A 19,965-nucleotide genomic window follows, 5' to 3' on the forward strand; every position below is an offset into this window, starting at 1 on the left:
CCACCCCTCCCATGTGCCCCCGACCACAGAGACCTTAGAGACCCCCCACCCCTCCCATGTGCCCCCGACCACAGAGACCTTAGAGACCCCCCACCCCTCCCATGTCCCCCCGACCACAGAGACCTTAGAGACCCCCCACCCCTCCCATGTGCCCCCAACCACAGAGACCTTAGAGACCCCCCACCCCTCCCATGTGCCCCCGACCACAGAGACCTTAGAGACCCCCCACCCCTCCCATGTGCCCCCGACCACAGAGACCTTAGAGACCCCCCACCCCTCCCATGTGCCCCCGACCAGAGACCTTAGAGACCCCCACCCCTCCCATGTGCCCCGACCAGAGAGACCTTAGAGACCCCCCACCCCTCCCATGTGCCCCCGACCAGAGAGACCTTAGAGACCCCCCACCCCTCCCATGTGCCCCCGACCAGAGAGACCTTAGAGACCCCCCACCCCTCCCATGTGCCCCCGACCAGAGACCTTAGAGACCCCCCACCCCTCCCATGTGCCCCCGACCAGAGACCTTAGAGACCCCCACCCCTCCCATGTGCCCCCGACCACAGAGACCTTAGAGACCCCCCCACCCCTCCCATGTGCCCCCGACCAGAGAGACCTTAGAGACCCCCACCCCTCCCATGTCCCCCCGACCACAGAGACCTTAGAGACCCCCCACCCCTCCCATGTGCCCCCGACCAGAGAGACCTTAGAGACCCCCCACCCCTCCCATGTGCCCCCGACCAGAGACCTTAGAGACCCCCCCACCCCTCCCATGTGCCCCCGACCAGAGAGACCTTAGAGACCCCCCCACCCCTCCCATGTGCCCCCGACCACAGAGACCTTAGAGACCCCCCACCCCTCCCATGTGCCCCCGACCACAGAGACCTTAGAGACCCCCACCCCTCCCATGTGCCCCCGACCAGAGAGACCTTAGAGACCCCCACCCCTCCCATGTGCCCCCGACCAGAGAGACCTTAGAGACCCCCACCCCTCCCATGTGCCCCCGACCAGAGAGACCTTAGAGACCCCCACCCCTCCCATGTGCCCCCGACCAGAGAGACCTTAGAGACCCCCCACCCCTCCCATGTGCCCCCGACCAGAGACCTTAGAGACCCCCCACCCCTCCCATGTGCCCCCGACCACAGAGACCTGAGAGACCCCCCATCCCTCCCATGTGCCCCCGACCACAGAGACCTTAGAGACCCCCCACCCCTCCCATGTGCCCCCGACCACAGAGACCTTAGAGACCCCCCACCCCTCCCATGTCCCCCCGACCAGAGAGACCTTAGAGACCCCCCACCCCTCCCATGTGCCCCCGACCAGAGACCTTAGAGACCCCCACCCCTCCCATGTGCCCCCGACCAGAGACCTTAGAGACCCCCCCACCCCTCCCATGTGCCCCCGACCACAGAGACCTTAGAGACCCCCCACCCCTCCCATGTGCCCCCGACCACAGAGACCTTAGAGACCCCCCACCCCTCCCATGTGCCCCCGACCACAGAGACCTTAGAGACCCCCCACCCCTCCCATGTGCCCCCGACCAGAGACCTTAGAGACCCCCCCACCCCTCCCATGTGCCCCCGACCACAGAGACCTTAGAGACCCCCCACCCCTCCCATGTGCCCCCGACCACAGAGACCTTAGAGACCCCCACCCCTCCCATGTGCCCCTGACCACAGAGACCTTAGAGACCCCCCACCCCTCCCATGTGCCCCCGACCAGAGAGACCTTAGAGACCCCCCACCCCTCCCATGTGCCCCCGACCACAGAGACCTTAGAGACCCCCCACCCCTCCCATGTCCCCCCGACCAGAGACCTTAGAGACCCCCCACCCCTCCCATGTGCCCCCGACCACAGAGACCTTAGAGACCCCCACCCCTCCCATGTGCCCCCGACCACAGAGACCTTAGAGACCCCCCACCCCTCCCATGTGCCCCCGACCACAGAGACCTTAGAGACCCCCACCCCTCCCATGTGCCCCCGACCACAGAGACCTTAGAGACCCCCCACCCCTCCCATGTGCCCCCGACCACAGAGACCTTAGAGACCCCCCACCCCTCCCATGTGCCCCCGACCAGAGACCTTAGAGACCCCCCACCCCTCCCATGTGCCCCCGACCAGAGACCTTAGAGACCCCCCCACCCCTCCCATGTGCCCCCGACCACAGAGACCTTAGAGACCCGCCACCCCTCCCATGTGCCCCCGACCAGAGACCTTAGAGACCCCCCACCCCTCCCATGTGCCCCCGACCACAGAGACCTTAGAGACCCCCCACCCCTCCCATGTCCCCCCGACCACAGAGACCTTAGAGACCCCCACCCCTCCCATGTGCCCCAGACCAGAGAGACCTTAGAGACCCCCCACCCCTCCCATGTGCCCCCGACCAGAGACCTTAGAGACCCCCCACCCCTCCCATGTGCCCCCGACCAGAGACCTTAGAGACCCCCCACCCCTCCCATGTCCCCCCGACCACAGAGACCTTAGAGACCCTCCCACCCCTCCCATGTCCCCCCGACCACAGAGACCTTAGAGACCCCCCACCCCTCCCATGTCCCCCCGACCAGAGACCTTAGAGACCCCCCCACCCCTCCCATGTGCCCCCAACCAGAGACCTTAGAGACCCCCCACCCCTCCCATGTGCCCCCGACCACAGAGACCTTAGAGACCCCCCACACCTCCCATGTGCCCCCGACCACAGAGACCTTAGAGACCCCCCACCCCTCCCATGTCCCCCCGACCAGAGAGACCTTAGAGACCCCCCACCCCTCCCATGTCCCCCCGACCACAGAGACCTTAGAGACCCCCCCACCCCTCCCATGTGCCCCCGACCACAGAGACCTTAGAGACCCGCCACCCCTCCCATGTGCCCCCGACCAGAGACCTTAGAGACCCCCCACCCCTCCCATGTGCCCCCGACCAGAGACCTTAGAGACCCCCCCACCCCTCCCATGTGCCCCCGACCAGAGAGACCTTAGAGACCCCCCACCCCTCCCATGTCCCCCCGACCACAGAGACCTTAGAGACCCCCCACCCCTCCCATGTGCCCCCGACCAGAGAGACCTTAGAGACCCCCCACCCCTCCCATGTGCCCCCGACCAGAGACCTTAGAGACCCCCCACCCCTCCCATGTGCCCCCGACCAGAGAGACCTTAGAGACCCCCACCCCTCCCATGTGCCCCCGACCAGAGACCTTAGAGACCCCCCACCCCTCCCATGTGCCCCCGACCAGAGAGACCTTAGAGACCCCCACCCCTCCCATGTGCCCCCGACCAGAGACCTTAGAGACCCCCCACCCCTCCCATGTGCCCCCGACCAGAGAGACCTTAGAGACCCCCCACCCCTCCCATGTCCCCCCGACCAGAGAGACCTTAGAGACCCCCCACCCCTCCCATGTCCCCCCGACCAGAGACCTTAGAGACCCCCCACCCCTCCCATGTGCCCCCGACCAGAGAGACCTTAGAGACCCCCCCACCCCTCCCATGTGCCCCCGACCAGAGACCTTGCCTGGAGACCCCCACCCCCGACATGTCCCCCCAACCACAGAGATCTTGCCAAGAGAGGCCCCCAATCCCAGGTGTCCCCCCAGAGCAGAGAGAGGCTGCCCAGAGTGGCCCCCCAGCTGTCCTGCCCCGGGGGCCTGCAGGGGGCCCCTGCCGATCCCGCGCAGGCCCCAGCTGGAGGGGGCAGACCCCTACCCAGCAGGGCGGCGAAGATGGGGAAGCTGGAGAGCTTGAGACCCAGTTGCTTGGCCACCTGGTGCATGAGGAACTGGTTGGTGGTGAGGCTCTTGCCGTTCCAGCTCAGCTTGAGGGCCTGGGCGCTGAAGTAGCAGGGCAGGCTGGCCAGGGCAAACTCGGCGTCGTGGGCCAGCAGCCCGTGGAAGCCACGCTCCCGGAAGAAGGACACCACCTCCAGGTGATGGTCCTCCAGGCTCTGGAAGACCTGCGGGGAGGAGGCGGTCACGGCCCTGTGGTGGGGGAATGGGCCAGGAATCGGGGAGCGGAGAATGGGGCATGCCCAAGGCCCCTAGGAGAGGGAAGGGGGGTCCTGTACAGGACTGCAGCGGCTTGCTGGCCTGGCCTGCCCCACCTCTGCCGGGCCACATGAGGGGGCAGAGAGAGAGAAGCCGTCCCTCCTGAGCGCAGCAGGCAGTGGGGCGCAGCGCTCACCCGAACGCAGAGCTACCCCGGGTACGGAACAGGCAGCTCCACCCAGAACTGCCGTGGAAACGTCTCCAGCGGGTGTTTCTTCCCTCCCCTGCGGCAGCCCATGGCTCCCCCCCGCCATTCCACAGCCCTGCTGCTGGCTGTGTCGCCAAGTCCCCCTGGGTCTCCCCTTACAGTGCACTGGAGCAGAAATCCCCGCTCTCGCCTCATCAGAAGCTCTCAGAGGAAGGCAGCAGCCTCAGCCCTGTTTCTGCCTCAGTTTCCCCTGCTCAGGGCAAGACCCCTGGCATCACCAGGAGACCACATTCAAGGTCCAAAGAGAACCACTCTTGATGGTGATAGAGGAACCCAAAGATACACGTGAACATCAGTCACCCAGCACTGAATTGCAGCCACCTCTGGGGCAGGGCAGCTGGGGAACAGCCGCATATAACACTACGTAGGTAGGGCTTGGCCAGTGCTGGAAGCAATTGCCGAGCCAGGTAGCACCGCTGGCTGGGAGAGGAGCAGACAGAAGGCCAAAGCGCAGGGCAAGGAGACAGCGTGGGGAAGAAGAGGGCATGGAGGCAGCCGGGGGGCTAGGGAGCAGGGTGCTCAGGGCCGGCAGGGGGCAGGGCCTGTGGCCAGGCGGGCAAGGTGCAGCCGCCTTCTCCTACCTGGACCCGGAAGCGGATCATGGCCAGGCGGATGCAGTGCCCCAGGCAGGCGGGGGGCAGGAACCAGGCGCGGGGGGGAGGCGTGCCCTTGCTGCTCACGTGCCCAGCGATGAGCTGGGCCGTCTGCCGCGCGGCCTGGGCTCTGCGGCCCCACTCCGGCAGCCGCTCCTTGCCCAGCCCGCCATTGAAGATGACGGCCAGCTCCAGCCCGCCCTGGCAGAGGCAGGCCTGGGACAGAGCCGCCAGGTAGCCCACCATGGCGTTCCACTGGCCACCGCATACCCAGTCCGTCTGGTAGCCGCCGTACAGCCGCTGCAGGGCCGAGTCCGCGTCCACCAGCAGCCGAGCCGGGCAGGCCGTCGCCATCCCCGGAGCATGCTGGGAGTGGGCCGCCACCGTCACCAGCCCCGGAGCATGCTGGGAGTGAGCCGCCACCGTCGCCAGCCCCGGAGCATGCTGGGAGTGGGCCGCCATCCCCGGAGCATGCTGGGAGTGGGCCGCCACCGTCGCCAGCCCCGGAGCATGCTGGGAGTGAGCCGCCACCGTCGCCAGCCCCGGAGCATGCTGGGAGTGGGCCGCCACGGTCACCAGCCCCGGAGCATGCTGGGAGTGAGCCGCCACCGTCACCAGCCCCGGAGCATGCTGGGAGTGAGCCGCCACCGTCGTCAGCCCCAGAGCATGCTGGGAGTGGGCCGCCACCGTCGCCAGCCCCGGAGCATGCTGGGAGTGAGCCGCCACCGTCGCCAGCCCCGGAGCATGCTGGGAGTGGGCCGCCACCGTCGCCAGCCCCGGAGCATGCTGGGAGTGGGCCGCCACCGTCGCCAGCCCCGGAGCATGCTGGGAGTGGGCCGCCAGCCCCGGAGCATGCTGGGAGTGGGCGGCCGGCAGCGGGGGGCAGGGCCCGGGCAGCGGCTGGGGGTAGCCGGCCAGGCTGCAGCAGGGGGGCCCCCCGCGGCCCCCCACGGCCCGGGCCAGCCTGAGCAGGTCGACGGGCACCACGGCGCCCGGGCAGCGCTTCTCCACGAACTCCTGGAAGCCCTGCACCCCCATGGCGGGGGGGCGGGGTCGGGGGGCCGGACCCCCCGCCCCTAGCCGGGGGCTGGCTCCTGGGCTCCTCCCCGCCCCCTCACAGCTCCCAGCGCTCTGGGGCGGCCCTGGCCGCCATGTTGTCGCCGTCTTCTCCTTCTCCGCCCCTTGCTGGCCCCGCCCCCGCCCGGCCGCGGGGCACGGCGGGAGTTGTAGTTTTCTGCCTGGGGCGCGCCCGCTGGAACGCGCGCGGGCGGGCGGGGGCGGGACTACAATTCCCGGCAGGCCCCGCGGGAGGCGCGGCGCCCCGCCCCGCCCCGTTGGCCGGGCTCCCTTCGCGCGGGCTCCTGGGAGTTGTGGTCCTCGCCGACAGGGCTCGTCGGGAACGGCGCGAGGGGCGGAAGCGGAAGGGCTCGGACTACCACTCCCGTCAGCCCACTCGCGCCGCCGCCTCCGCCATGTTCCCGGGCGCACCGCGCAAGGCGGAGCATGGCCTCATGGGAGTTGTAGTGCGCTCCGGCCGCCATCTTGGCGCGGGCGGCTGCTCGGCCAAGGGGCGTAGTGCGCCTTGTCCGTCGCATGGCCTCATGGGAGCGGTAGTCTCCCCGTTGGACAGACTGGCGTGGACTGCAACTCCCAGCGGCCATTGCTGCCCCCGCTCCTGCTGCGTCCTGGCCGCAGTGCATCTTGGGAAGTGTAGTCCACTAAGGTCCCCCCTTCCCCACACACAGAGCTCCCAGCAGCCTCCCTTACGCACCGTGCTGAGGGAAAGGGGCGGGGCCTCTATCGCCCAACAGCTTCTCTGGGAAAAGGGGCGGGGCCTGACTGACATTACCCAGCATCCTCTCTGGGAAAAGGGGAGGGGCATGACTGACATTACCCAGCATCCTCTCTGGGAAAAGGGGCGGGGCCTGACTGACATTACCCAGCATCCTCTCTGGGAAAAGGGGCGGGGCCTGACTGACATTACCCAGCATCCTCTCTGGGAAAAGGGGAGGGGCCTGACTGACATTACCCAGCAGCCTCTCTGGGAAAAGGGGCGGGGCCTGACTGACATTACCCAGCAGCCTCCAGGAGACTCCCTGTGGGCTCTACCCAGAATCCTCTCTGGGCAAGCAAGTGGGGTGGGGGCGCTGGAGGGGGGCGAGGTGTCCAACCAGTGTGTCCAGTTCCCCCCCCTGCACCCTCCCCAGCCAGCCCCATTCCCCCCAACACCCTCCCAGCCAGCCCTGCTTCCTGCAGCCGTTTCCTCCCCCCCCCCGCTCCCCCCGACCTCCTCCCTAAGGGGGGGGCCCTCGTGCGCCGGCTGCGAGCTCTGGGCCAGGCTGGCTGCGGGGTTGGCGGCCACAGGGCGAGGCCGGTTGGTGGGAGCTGAGCAGTGGCCAGGGAAGGCAGGGAGAGGCCGGGAGAGGCCTGGCGATTCGCAGCCCCGTCCTCAGCCCAGGCCCCCGCTCTGCAGCACAACGGCCCAGCCCTCGCGCTTCTCAGTGCCTGTGGGTACGGCCAGGTCCTCTGCCAGGGAAGTGGAGAGTTTTTGCCTGCTACCTCCGGTCAAGCCCACCTGCGACTGGGCGCTGTTGTTCACCATCTTCATTAATGACCTGGCTGAGGGGAGGGTTGCCTCCTGAGCAAGGTTGTGGCTGACACTGAGCTAAGGGGAGAGGTGGATACGCTGGGGGGCAGGGAGCAGGTCCAGAGCAACCTGGCCACATTGGGGGGTTGGGCCACAAGAAATCGGATGCGGTTCAACAAGGACAAGTGCAGAGTCCGGCCTTGGGGCGGAAGAATCCCAAGCACCGTTACAGGCTGGCTATGCAGCAGTTCTGCAGAAAAGGCCCTGGCCATGCGTGATGCAGGGGGGCTAGGCTTGGGCTGTCCCCTACGGGCCCTGTCTGTGAGCCCAGCCCAGCCGGGGGCCAGACACTGCCCTGCCCGGTTCTCCACTGTGAAAGCGCAGTCGGGGTCCCCCGATCCTGCACCCCCGGAACAGTCTCCACCCGCCAGCAGAGCAGAGAGGGGTGTATTGAGTTTCCAGAACACAGCCCAGCACAGGCGGGATGTGGCAATGGGAGGGGGGCGAGGATGCCCCAAACCCCGTAAGGCGGGTGCCTGAGCCCGTAGTCTCCAAGCCCCTCCCTAGGCGTCTCCATCATGTTTCCAGCCCTAGACCAACTCTTCCCCCCATGTCCTTCCTTTGCTCCAACCTCCCCCAGTCAGAACCCGTCAGGGCAGTGTCTGGTGCCCTGGCTAGGCTGGGCTCGCAGACAGGGCCAGTAGGGGACAGCCCAGCCTAGCGACCAGCAAGATGCCCCCCTGCATCACAGGATGACAGTGGATGAGAAACTGGAGATGAGTCAACAGGGCGCCCTTGTAGCAAAGAGGGCAGATTAGGGGCATTTAGAGGAGCATGGCCAGCAGATCCAGAGAAGTGAGTATTCCCCTTTATTCAGCTCTGGTGAGGCCACACCTGGGCTACGTCTAGACTGGCATGTTTTTCTGGAAATGCTTTTAATGGAAAAGTTTTCCATTAAAAGTCTTTTTGGAAAAGCGCGTCTAGATTGGCAGGACACTTTTCCGCAAAAGCACTTTTGGCAGGAAAGCGTCCGTGGCCAATCTAGACGCACTTTTCCACAAAAAAGCCATTTTCGCGATCGGGGCTTTTTTGTGGAAAACAAATCTCTGCTGTCTACACTGGGCCTTTTGCGCAAAAGGTTTTTGGAAAAAGACTTTTGCCCGAAGAGGAGCAGCACAGTATTTCCGCAAAAGCGCTGACAATCTTACAGGAGCTCGTCAGTGCTTTTGCGGAAAGTTAAGTGGCCAGTGTAGACAGCTGGCAAGTTTTTCGGGAAAAAGTGGCCAGTCTAGACACAGCCCTGGAGTGTTGTGTCCAGTTCTGGGACCCCCACTATAGAAAGGACGTGGACGCATTGGAGAGGGTCCAGCGGAGGGCGACCAAAATGATTCGGGGGCTGGAGCGCATGGCCTACGAGGAGAGACTGAGGGGTTTGGGCTTGTTTAATCTGCAGAAGAGAAGAGTGAGGGGGGGTTTGATGGCAGCCTTTGTTGGAGTAAGGGGTTTATATCTTTTGATAGTTGTATTTTGGGGTTAATAATGTAGTAATGTACTGTAACACATTGAACATTTGACCAATTAAGCCCTTTAGTTAAATATCTATCCCTTTGTTTTAAGGTCTAGTGAGACAGAGAATCTTGCATTGTGTCCATGTTAATGAGATTAGAGGAATGCTGAGTCTCAATGTGAATTGTTTTGATTAGGGCTTAATTTACAATGTCTTGTGCTTAATATAAAACACTGTTGTTTATGCTTTTCTTTGAAGGTCCCTGTAAAGACTCTTTTGCGTGACTGTGTTTTGTGTGTCAAGATAAGGTGCGAAGGTCGCCCTCAGAGCCAGATGGCCAAGAGAGGAGGGGTAATGACACAGATTGGCATCAGAAGAGCCACCAGCATGCATCCAAAGAAGGGAGGGGCAAGACCGCGGACTCTAAAGGTGAAGAGTGGCACCCCCTGAAAACGGATTCAATCCAGGCCAGGGTGACTCTCGGACACGGGCGGAACGGTGACAGCAAGAGAGAGCAGCACGCACAGATTGACAGAGGAAAGAGTGAAAGCGCAGGCTGCTTTGCCATGGAACTTTGGGTTCGTCTTGCCACCAACTCGAGGAACATGGATCGCGCCCGCCAGAGCCCGGCTCCCCTCTGGGATCGATCTGTCGGCCACCAGCTTGACTCAGACTCTGGCGTGGTAACTAGCGCACCGACGGCAGGACTGCATGCGCGGGCGGGTGCCTGAAGAGCAGATGCTGCTGTTGTATTCTCAATAAATGGGACGTGCTGCCATCCCCCTAGAAAAGATCTCGTGTGCTCTGTTGAAGCACAACACCTTCGACGCCCTGGGGGGTTCCAAGGAGGCTGTGCTCAGTGGGGGCAGAACGCGGAGCAATGGCTCACGTTCCAGCGGGGCAGGTCTAGGTTGGAGACTAGGAAACACTATTTCCCGAGGCGGGAGCGGTTCCCTGGGGGGCGGGGGTAGACTCTCCATCCCTAGAGGTGTTCAGTCCCAGTTTGGGCTGATCGAGTGGGGGTTGGTCCTGCTTTGGGCAGGGGGCTGGACGCCCGGGGCCCCTATGATTCTAGGACTGCCTGCTGCTGGAATGCGCTGGAGAGACTTGTAACAAGCACCAAGAAACAAAACCCTAAAAAACAAAACCCAAATGTATTTTAGGTTAACAGTTTCCACCAAACATTTCACCTTTACAGAGTAAGAACATGTCAAAGGAAGGACAGGCAGACTGCTGGCTTTCAGGACTGAAACAGCCAGAATGCATCATTTTAACAACTTCGAAATAAAACACTTGAGGGGTCCCGCCCGCTGACCAATGCCAGCGGCTTGGTGTGTTTTGACAGCTCAATTGGGGACGGGAATTATTCACGAGGGACGCTTCTGTCAACCAACCAAGCTTTTCAAAGTGTTGCTGAAGGGACATCAGTGCCCCTGCTTCCCACAGATCCCAACTCAACTCTGCCCTTTCTAGCCCAGATTTTCATTCGTCCAGCTGCATTCAAGGGGGCTGTCTGTCAGGAGAGAGATGTGCTCACTGCACCCAATAACGAACTGAGAAAACGGAAAATCAAATGCCACTTTGAAGTCCCCTAAGACAAGGGCTTGGGAATCGGCAGCTGGATTCAAATCGCACTAAACAAAATGAGGTAGATCAAATCAAGAGCAAACGTAAAGACGCCAGGCTGAGCAGCCCAAGCCAGCCCGTTATTAAAATGATACATTCGGTACTGTGGCCGGCGACCCAGAAAGGGTCACAGCAGGAAAATAAAAAAGTCTGTTAAAAAAAAAGTTCACATTTTTCACCTTCAGCCCCTTGCGAGTCATGCTGGAGACACCGCGGCGCCCGTGGGACCGGCAGCTCCTCGGGAGGTGACAGCAAACAAGTACTAACGTTCAATACAGATCCAAGGCTGCTGCCGGCGGCTCTGGGGGCGGGGCGCTGACTGGCAGCATCTGTCTCTAGCTGCCGCTAGCGGGTAGCCCTGGAGGGGCTGCGGGGTCCAAGGGCTCCACCCACGCGACTGGTATGTACACGCAGCCGCTCTCCCCGCTGACCCCTGGCCCGGACGGGCGTTCCTAAGCCAGGCTTGGATTCCCAGCCACGCCAGGGATCTGTCTGCCCGGACAGGCGTTCCTAAGCCAGGCTTGAACTCCCAGCCACGCCAGGGATCTGTCTGCCCGGACAGGCGTTCCTAAGCCAGGCTTGAACTCCCAGCCACGCCAGGGATCTGTCTGCCCGGACAGGCGTTCCTAAGCCAGGCTTGGATTCCCAGCCACGCCAGGGATCTGTCTGCCCGGACAGGCGTTCCTAAGCCAGGCTTGGATTCCCAGCCACGCCAGGGATCTGTCTGGGCACAGACTCCTCCTCTGCACTGGGCGACCAGGGCCAGCGCCGCCGAAAGCAGGTCAGAGCCTCCAGCCCAGCTTTGCCGCGTTAAACCAGCCCCCTCCCAGCCCCGCTGGCTCTGCCCACCCACGGGCGCGCAGGCCTGCAGAGCACGCTCCCTTCTGGCTGGGCTGGAGCCCGCTCCCGGCGGGCGCAACCGGGCCAATGCTGCTATGGAGCCCGGCAGGTGTCCTGCGGCAGTCCGGCCCAGCGCTTTGGGGAACGGACAAGATCTCCCCTCCCGCTGCCTGTGGAGCAAGCAAGGCTGGGCTGCCCGCGGGGCGCTCGGAAAGGACAGCACGAGGGCGAAGCCAAGGGGAGTGAGAGGCTGCGTGCGTGGCGTGCTCCCGGCGCGTTAGCTACAGCCACTGCAAGGCGGCGTGCGTGGCGTGCTCCCGGCGCGTTAGCCACAGCCACTGCAAGGCTTCGTGCGTGGCGTGCTCCCGGCGCGTTAGCTACAGCCACTGCAAGGCTGCGTGCGTGGCGTGCTCCCGGCGCGTTAGCTACAGCCACTGCAAGGCTGCGTGCGTGGCGTGCTCCCGGCGCGTTAGCTACAGCCACTGCAAGGCGGCGTGCGTGGCGTGCTCCCGGCGCGTTAGCTACAGCCACTGCAAGGCTGCGTGCGTGGCGTGCTCCCGGCGCGTTAGCTACAGCCACTGCAAGGCTGCGTGCGTGGCGTGCTCCCGGCGCGTTAGCTACAGCCACTGCAAGGCTGCGTGCGTGGCGTGCTCCCGGCGCGTTAGCTACAGCCACTGCAAGGCGGCGTGCGTGGCGTGCTCCCGGCGCGTTAGCTACAGCCACTGCAAGGCTGCGGGCGTGGCGTGCTCCCGGCGCGTTAGCCACAGCCACTGCAAGGCGGCGTGTGTGGCGTGCTCCCGGCGCGTTAGCTACAGCCACTGCAAGGCGGCGTGCGTGGCGTGCTCCCGGCGCGTTAGCTACAGCCACTGCAAGGCGGCGGGCGTGGCATGCTCCCGGCGCGTTAGCTACAGCCACTGCAAGGCGACGTGCGTGGCGTGCTCCCGGCGCGTTAGCTACAGCCACTGCAAGGCGGCGTGCGTGGCGTGCTCCCGGCGCGTTAGCTACAGCCACTGCAAGGCGGCGTGCGTGGCGTGCTCCCGGCGCGTTAGCTACAGCCACTGCAAGGCGGCGTGCGTGGCGTGCTCCCGGCGCGTTAGCTACAGCCACTGCAAGGCGGCGTGCGTGGCGTGCTCCCGGCGCGTTAGCTACAGCCACTGCAAGGCTGCGTGCGTGGCGTGCTCCCGGCGCGTTAGCCACAGCCACTGCAAGGCGGCGTGCGTGGCGTGCTCCCGGCGCGTTAGCTACAGCCACTGCAAGGCGGCGTGCGTGGCGTGCTCCCGGCGCGTTAGGTACAGCCACTGCAAGGCGGTGTGCGTGGCGTGCTCCTGGCGCGTTAGCTACAGCCACTGCAAGGAGGCGTGCGTGGCGTGGGGCCGGCTGTGCCGGGCTGGGTTTCAGCACTGACTGGCCGCTGGCACCGGGCCTGGCCGCGACGGCCTTGGGGAAGACGGGCTAAGCCGGAGCTGGGCTGCAGTTTGACGGCCCCCCAGGGGATCCAAGCCGGGGCCAGCGGCGCACTCTGAGCCCATCGGGCGAGGGCAGCTCGCACACGCCGAAGATCAGCTGATCCCGTCCCTTCCCCGCCCGCGCGGCCCGAGGCACTGGGGGAGCCCCGAGCACAAGCTGCGTGGAGGATTTCCGGGCCACTGAGGCGCAGCCGGGGGCTGGTTTGCGCGTTTGCAAAGCACACCGCAGGGCAAGCCTCTGCCACCCCGTGGCTCGAGGAGCTCCGCCGCCCGCCGGCTCCTGGGAACCCTGCGGAGACCCCGCCCGCGGCAGGAGCTGGCAGGTGGCGCCTCGGCACCCGAAGGCAAACGCCCAGGGCCGGGCAGGGCAGGCGAGAGAGCCAGTTTCACGGCCACGTCTATTCCCGCCCCCGCTTCCCTCCCCGAGAAGGCGGCTGAGCTGGGAGCAGATCCACGCAGCTGCCCCCCCAACCCATGGCAGCAGGAAACGCGGGCCCCAAGTCTCGCGGTGGTTTGGCGCACGGCGTGCAGATGAGGAGGGGCAGCTGCTGGCTCCTCCCGGACCCCTGGCAGCAGGGTCGCTGGCGCTGGGCTGCAGCCAGCCGCACAGGACGGGGCCACGGCTCAGGCAAGGGGGTTCTCGGGGCGTCCTCCAGCCGCCGGCAGGCGGGACTCACGGCGCACAGGCCGACCGTGAGCTCCGGGAGGCGCCACGAGCCCCGCGGGCATCGCCCCAGCACAAGCCACGCCGGGAGAGCCGCCACACTGCGGCTCCGCCTTCACTTGGGGCCTGGCGGGATGGGGGCGGGGGCAGGGAGCGGGGAGGCCGGGAAGCCAAGCCGGCTGCCCCCTGGCGGGTAGGGTCCGAGAGGGGGGGAGGGCGCGCCGGCCCATGGCACGGGGTACGCCGCCCCCGCCACGGCGCTGTACTGGCAGACGTGGGGCAGGCCGTAGGGCGGCGAGACGCTGGGGAACGCCGGCAGGGCCAGTCCGGGAGGCAGGGAGGCTGGCACGGTCCCGCGGAGCTGGGAGACGGAGGAAAGCCAGGTGGAGGCACAGCCCACGGACGCCGCGGTGCTCTGGAGGGGGAGACGGGTTAGCCGGGTCTGCCCCTCCCCTCGCGGCGCTGGGCAAAGAGCCAGGTGCCCGGGCCCCCGCCCCCCCCGCACGAGAGCCCGTCGCTCTCTGCCCCCCCATCAGGGAAAGGGCCCAGGCGTCCAGCCCCCGCCCCCCCCAGCACGAGAGCCCGTCACTCTCTGCCCCCCCCATCAGGGACAGGGCCCAGGCGTCCAGCCCCCGCCCCCCCCGCACGAGAGCCCGTCGCTCTCTCCCCCCCCATCAGGGACAGGGCCCAGGCGTCCAGCCCCCACCCCCCCCAGCACGAGAGCCCGTCGCTCTCTGCCCCCCCCATCAGGGACAGGGCCCAGGCGTCCGGCCCCCGCCCCCCCCAGCACGAGAGCCCGTCGCTCTCTGCCCCCCCCATCAGGGACAGGGCCCAGGCGTCCGGCCCCCGCCCCCCCCAGCACGAGAGCCCGTCGCTCTCTGCCCCCCCCATCAGGGACAGGGCCCAGGCGTCCAGCCCCCGCCCCCCCCGCACGAGAGCCCGTCGCTCTCTCCCCCCCCATCAGGGACAGGGCCCAGGCGTCCAGCCCCCACCCCCCCCAGCACGAGAGCCCGTCGCTCTCTGCCCCCCCCATCAGGGACAGGGCCCAGGCGTCCAGCCCCCGCCCCCCCCAGCACGAGAGCCCGTCGCTCTCTGCCCCCCCCATCAGGGACAGGGCCCAGGCGTCCGGCCCCCGCCCCCCCCAGCACGAGAGCCCGTCGCTCTCTGCCCCCCCCATCAGGGACAGGGCCCAGGCGTCCAGCCCCCGCCCCCCCCAGCACGAGAGCCCGTCGCTCTCTGCTCCCCCCCCATCAGGGACAGGGCCCAGGCGTCCAGCCCCCGCCCCCCCCAGCACGAGAGCCCGTCGCTCTCTGCCCCCCCCATCAGGGACAGGGCCCAGGCGTCCAGCCCCCGCCCCCCCCAGCACGAGAGCCCGTCGCTCTCTGCTCCCCCCCCCATCAGGGACAGGGCCCAGGTGTCCAGCCCCAGCCCCCCCCAGCACGAGAGCCTGTTGCTCTCTGCTCCCCCCCCCCCCGTCAGGGACAGGGCCCAGACCTCCAGCCCCCCCCAGCACGAGAGCCCGTCGCTCTCTGCTCCCCCCCCCATCAGGGACAGGGCCCAGGCGTCCGGCTCCGCGCCCCCCCGCACGAGAGCCCAACCCCACCCCTGGCCAGGGACAGCCCCCAGCCCCCCTGCTCTAACCACTAGACCCCACTGCCCTCCTCTCGCAGTGCCAGGAAGAGGGCCCAGCCGCCCGCACCTCGCAGGCTCTGCTCCAGCCGTCCCCCTCCAGGCGGTGCTGGCTCTGCTTGATCTGGTTCAGGCTGGGCTTGCTGAGGGCGCCTCCCACCGCCTCCTTGGCCCAGTCGTCCACCAGCTTGTGCAGGTCGTCCGTGAACATCCCCTTCTTGGCCGGGGCCTGCTGGCAGGAGGCAGCGCCGCCCACCACGCACAGCGCCTCTGGGGGAGGGGCGAGGGGGCTGAGCGGGGGGGGAGGGGCAGGCAGCGCGCCCACCACGCACAGCGCCTCTGGGGGAGGGGCGAGGGGGCTGAGCGGGGGGGCGGGGCAGGCAGCGCCCGCTGCCCGTTGTCCCCCCCCGCGCTCCCCCCACCCACCTGCTCCCCCGTCCGCCCCGCCCACCTGCTCGTCTGCCCTCCGCCCCGTCATCCCCCCCTGCGCTCCCCCCGCCCACCTGCCCGTCTGCCCTCCGCCCCGTCATCCCTCTCCTGCGCTCCCCCCGCCCACCTGCCCGTCTGCCCTCCGCCCCGTCATCCCTCTCCCGCGCTCCCCCGCCCACCTGCCCGTCTGCCCTCCGCCCCGTCATCCCCCCCTGCGCTCCCCCCGCCCACCTGCCCGTCTGCCCTCCGCCCCGTCATCCCCCTCCCGTGCTCCCCCGCCCACCTGCCCGTCTGCCCTCCGCCCCGTCATCCCCCTCCCGTGCTCCCCCGCCCACCTGCCCGTCTGCCCTCCGCCCCGTCATCCCCCCCTGCGCTCCCCCCGCCCACCTGCCCGTCTGCCCTCCGCCCCGTCATCCCCCCCCGCGCTCCCCCGCCCACCTGCCCGTCTGCCCTCCGCCCCGTCATCCCTCTCCTGCGCTCCCCCCGCCCACCTGCCCGTCTGCCCTCCGCCCCGTCATCCCCCTCCCGTGCTCCCCCGCCCACCTGCCCGTCTGCCCTCCGCCCCGTCATCCCCCCCTGCGCTCCCCCCGCCCACCTGCCCGTCTGCCCTCCGCCCCGTCATCCCCCCCCGCGCTCCCCCGCCCACCTGCCCGTCTGCCCTCCGCCCCGTCATCCCCCTCCCGCGCTCCCCCCGCCCACCTGCCCGTCTGCCCTCCGCCCCGTCATCCCCCCCTGCGCTCCCCCCGCCCACCTGCCCGTCTGCCCTCCGCCCCGTCATCCCCCCCTGCGCTCCCCCCGCCCACCTGCCCGTCTGCCCTCCGCCCCGTCATCCCCCTCCCGTGCTCCCCCGCCCACCTGCCCGTCTGCCCTCCGCCCCGTCATCCCCCCCTGCGCTCCCCCCGCCCACCTGCCCGTCTGCCCTCCGCCCCGTCATCCCCCCCCGCGCTCCCCCGCCCACCTGCCCGTCTGCCCTCCGCCCCGTCATCCCCCTCCCGCGCTCCCCCCGCCCACCTGCCCGTCTGCCCTCCGCCCCGTCATCCCCCCCTGCGCTCCCCCCGCCCACCTGCCCGTCTGCCCTCCGCCCCGTCATCCCCCCCCGCGCTCCCCCGCCCACCTGCCCGTCTGCCCTCCGCCCCGTCATCCCCCTCCCGCGCTCCCCCCGCCCACCTGCCCGTCTGCCCTCCGCCCCGTCATCCCCCCCTGCGCTCCCCCCGCCCACCTGCCCGTCTGCCCTCCGCCCCGTCATCCCCCCCCGCGCTCCCCCGCCCACCTGCCCGTCTGCCCTCCGCCCCGTCATCCCCCTCCCGCGCTCCCCCCGCCCACCCCGCCCACCTGCCCTCCGCCCCGTCATCCCCCTCCCGCGCTCCCCCCGCCCACCTGCCCGTCTGCCCTCCGCCCCGTCATCCCCCCCTGCGCTCCCCCCGCCCACCTGCCCGTCTGCCCTCCGCCCCGTCATCCCCCTCCCGCGCTCCCCCCGCCCACCTGCCCGTCTGCCCTCTGCCCCGTCATCCCCCCCTGCGCTCCCCCCGCCCACCTGCCCGTCTGCCCTCCGCCCCGTCATCCCCCTCCCGCGCTCCCCCGTCCACCTGCCCGTCTGCCCTCCGCCCCGTCATCCCCCTCCCGCGCTCCCCCGTCCACCTGCCCGTCTGCCCTCCGCCCCGTCGTCCCCCTCCCGCGCTCCCCCCGCCCACCCCGCCCGTCTGCCCTCCGCCCCGTCATCCCCCTCCCGCGCTCCCCCGTCCACCTGCCCGTCTGCCCTCCGCCCCGTCGTCCCCCTCCCGCGCTCCCCCCGCCCACCCCACCCGTCTGCCCTCCGCCCCGTCGTCCCTCTCCCGTGCTCCCCCCCGTCCGCCCCCCCGCGTTTCCCCGTCGGTCCGCCCACCCAATCCATGCTCCTACGTCCACCCCCCCAGTCATAGCAGGATCCCCCCGTCTCCCCGCAGTTCTGCCCCAGCGAATGGGTCTGAGCAGAGCGGGGAGGCGCGGGGACGAGAGCTGAGGCGAGAGGCCGGCTGCAGGCCCCAGGAGGAGCCAGGCAGGCCAGGCAATGCCCCTCGCTCACACCCAGCGCTTCCCAATGGCCGGTACCAAGAATCTCCATGCAGCTGCGCAGGTGGGGAAAGCGAGGTACCTGGGCGGGGCTGCCCCGGGGCACAGCTCTGATGCAGCAGGCGGGCCTGGATGCTCAGCTGGTAGTCGATCACGGAGGTGGCCGAGGTGGTGCAGCAGCACTCTGAGCGCGGGGGAGAGAATGCCAGACGTCAGCCGCCCCCTGCCGGGGCCCTCCTAGCTGTGCGGGTCCGGCCAGCCCGCCGTAGGCGCCAGCGTCCCGGGGCAGGGCCAGGCCTATGACCCCTGCCTGAGGAGCAGGGGCGTGTCCAGGGCGGCGTTGCGTCGCTGTGCGGGGGGGTGAGACGCGGGGTGCCCCAGCGCAGAGGCCGAGAGCCCCTGGGGCGGACGGTCACAGCACCCCTCCCCGATAGGCTGGCTGGTTGCCCACCCTTCCTTCCCCGCGCAGGCGGCCTCGGCGGGGAGCGCACAGCTGGGGGAGCGAGCGCCGGGCTCCCCCCAAAAGCCGCGCACCACCCCCAGGGCAAGCCGCTTGCTGAACTGCAGAACTGACGGCAGGCGCCCCCCGCCACTGGGCAAGGGCTGGCTGGGGCGTGCGACCCGGCTCACCAGTGGCCACCAGGCCGCTGTCGGCGTGCACCAGCGCCGGGGCCCGGCTGCGCAGTTTGCCCTTGAAGGAGCGAGGCCGGCGGGGGGAGGCGGGCTGCAGGGCCAGCTCCGGCAGGTCGGGCTTGCTCTCTCGGAGGGCGTGGAGGCGCCGGTACAGCTCCTGCAGCTCCCGGCTCTGCTGGGCCTGCAGGGTCACCACCTCCTGGATGTGTCTGCGGGGGAGAAAAGCCGTCAGCACGGCCCCAAGCCCAGAGCCACCCGGCCTGGACAAACCAGCCACAGGGGCGGGCCTGGGTCCTCTCCCCAGCTGTGGGTGGGCAGCGAGCTCCACTGGTTAGAGCCAGGCAGGCAGGACTCCCGGGTTCTGTCCCTGGCTCTGGGAAGGAGTGTGGCCTAGTGGTTAGAGGCAGGACTCCCGGGTTCTGTCCCTGGCTCTGGGAAGGAGTGTGGCCTAGTGGTTAGAGGCAGGACTCCCGGGTTCTGTCCCTGGCTCTGGGAAGGAGTGTGGCCTAGTGGTTAGAGGCAGGACTCCCGGGTTCTGTCCCTGGCTCTGGGAAGGAGTGTGGCCTAGTGGTTACAGGCAGGACTCCCGGGTTCTGTCCCTGGCTCTGGGAAGGAGTGTGGCCTAGTGGTTACAGGCAGGACTCCCGGGTTCTGTCCCTGGCTCTGGGAAGGAGTGTGGCCTAGTGGTTAGAGGCAGGACTCCCGGGTTCTTTTCCCCCTGGTATCTCAGCCCCCCTTGTCTGCTGCGTACCGGGGCCGTGCGCTCGGGCGCCCTGCCCAGCACCGCCGTGCCAGCCCTGCCCGCTGGGCATGCGACAGGCTCCGGCCAGGGGGCGCGGGAAGCCGGATGGGCACAGAGCCGCCGGCCGGGACCAGGGACCGTCGCTCGCGGCTCCCTTACTTCTCCCGCAGCCGCTGCAGCTCCACCTTCAGGTCCTCGTCCTCCACCTCGGACTCGTCGTCGCTGCTCATGGGGGAGGAGGGCGAGTGGAAGAGGGAGCCGTGCTCCTCGGCGCCGGAGCCACAGGCCTCCCCCGCCTCCTCGGGGCCCAGCTCGCTGTCGGAGCTGGGCTGTGCCCGCGCCCGCCTCACGGCCCACGGCTCCGTGCTGCTCCCGGTGCCCGACAGCTCCCCCGGCTCCTGCTCGGGGCTGAGGGAAGAGGCGTCCGTCTCGCAGGCTGTGCTGAGCCCCCGCAGCGCCTCTCCCGGCGGGGCCCCCTCCGGCCCGGCATCTGCCACACAGGGAGCCGGCTGCTGCGGCACCGTGGTGACCTGGGACACACGCAGGGAAGGGCTAGCGGTGATGGAGGGCCTGGAAACCAGGACTCCTGGTTTCCTTCCCCAGCTCTGCGAGGGAAGTGTGGGCCAGTGGGGAGAGCCGGGGGCCGGGGGACAGGACTAGGGCTCTGGCAGAGAGCGGGGGCCAGTGGGGAGAGCCGGGGGCCGGGGGACAGGACTAGGGCTCTGGCAGAGAGCGGGGGCCAGTGGGGAGAGCCGGGGACCGGGGGACAGGACTAGGGCTCTGGCAGAGAGCGGGGGCCAGCAGGGAGAGCCGGGGGCCGGGGGACAGGACTAGGGCTCTGGCAGGGAGCGGGGGCCAGTGGGGAGAGCCGGGGGCCGGGGGACAGGACTAGGGCTCTGGCAGGGAGCGGGGGCCAGTGGGGAGAGCCGGGGGCCGGGGGACAGGACTAGGGCTCTGGCAGAGAG

At 68.4% G+C, this 19,965-nt stretch overlaps 2 protein-coding genes across 9 annotated transcripts in view; both read right to left on the reverse strand.

Moving 5' to 3' along the window:
• Positions 1 to 6,030, reverse strand: part of FAM120C (family with sequence similarity 120 member C) — a 34,619-nt gene extending 28,589 nt beyond the window's left edge. The window contains 2 exon segments of the mRNA XM_075918492.1: positions 3,690 to 3,936; positions 4,817 to 6,030. Coding sequence (XP_075774607.1) covers positions 3,690 to 3,936; positions 4,817 to 5,866 — 1,297 coding nt within the window. The 5' untranslated portion in view covers positions 5,867 to 6,030.
• A 4,027-nt stretch (positions 6,031 to 10,057) lies between these two features.
• Positions 10,058 to 19,965, reverse strand: part of WNK3 (WNK lysine deficient protein kinase 3) — a 57,543-nt gene continuing 47,635 nt past the window's right edge. For all 8 annotated transcript variants that reach the window (XM_075918486.1, XM_075918488.1, XM_075918485.1 and 5 more), the window contains 5 exons: positions 19,160 to 19,530; positions 18,256 to 18,467; positions 17,708 to 17,809; positions 15,218 to 15,417; positions 10,058 to 13,933 (listed from right to left, as the gene is read on the reverse strand). In XM_075918486.1, coding sequence (XP_075774601.1) covers positions 13,634 to 13,933; positions 15,218 to 15,417; positions 17,708 to 17,809; positions 18,256 to 18,467; positions 19,160 to 19,530 — 1,185 coding nt within the window. In that variant the 3' untranslated portion in view covers positions 10,058 to 13,633. The remainder of the gene's footprint in view (positions 13,934 to 15,217; positions 15,418 to 17,707; positions 17,810 to 18,255; positions 18,468 to 19,159; positions 19,531 to 19,965) is intronic.

The sequence above is a fragment of the Pelodiscus sinensis genome, unplaced genomic scaffold (assembly GCF_049634645.1).
Source record: "Pelodiscus sinensis isolate JC-2024 unplaced genomic scaffold, ASM4963464v1 ctg120, whole genome shotgun sequence".
NCBI lineage: Eukaryota > Metazoa > Chordata > Testudines > Trionychidae > Pelodiscus > Pelodiscus sinensis.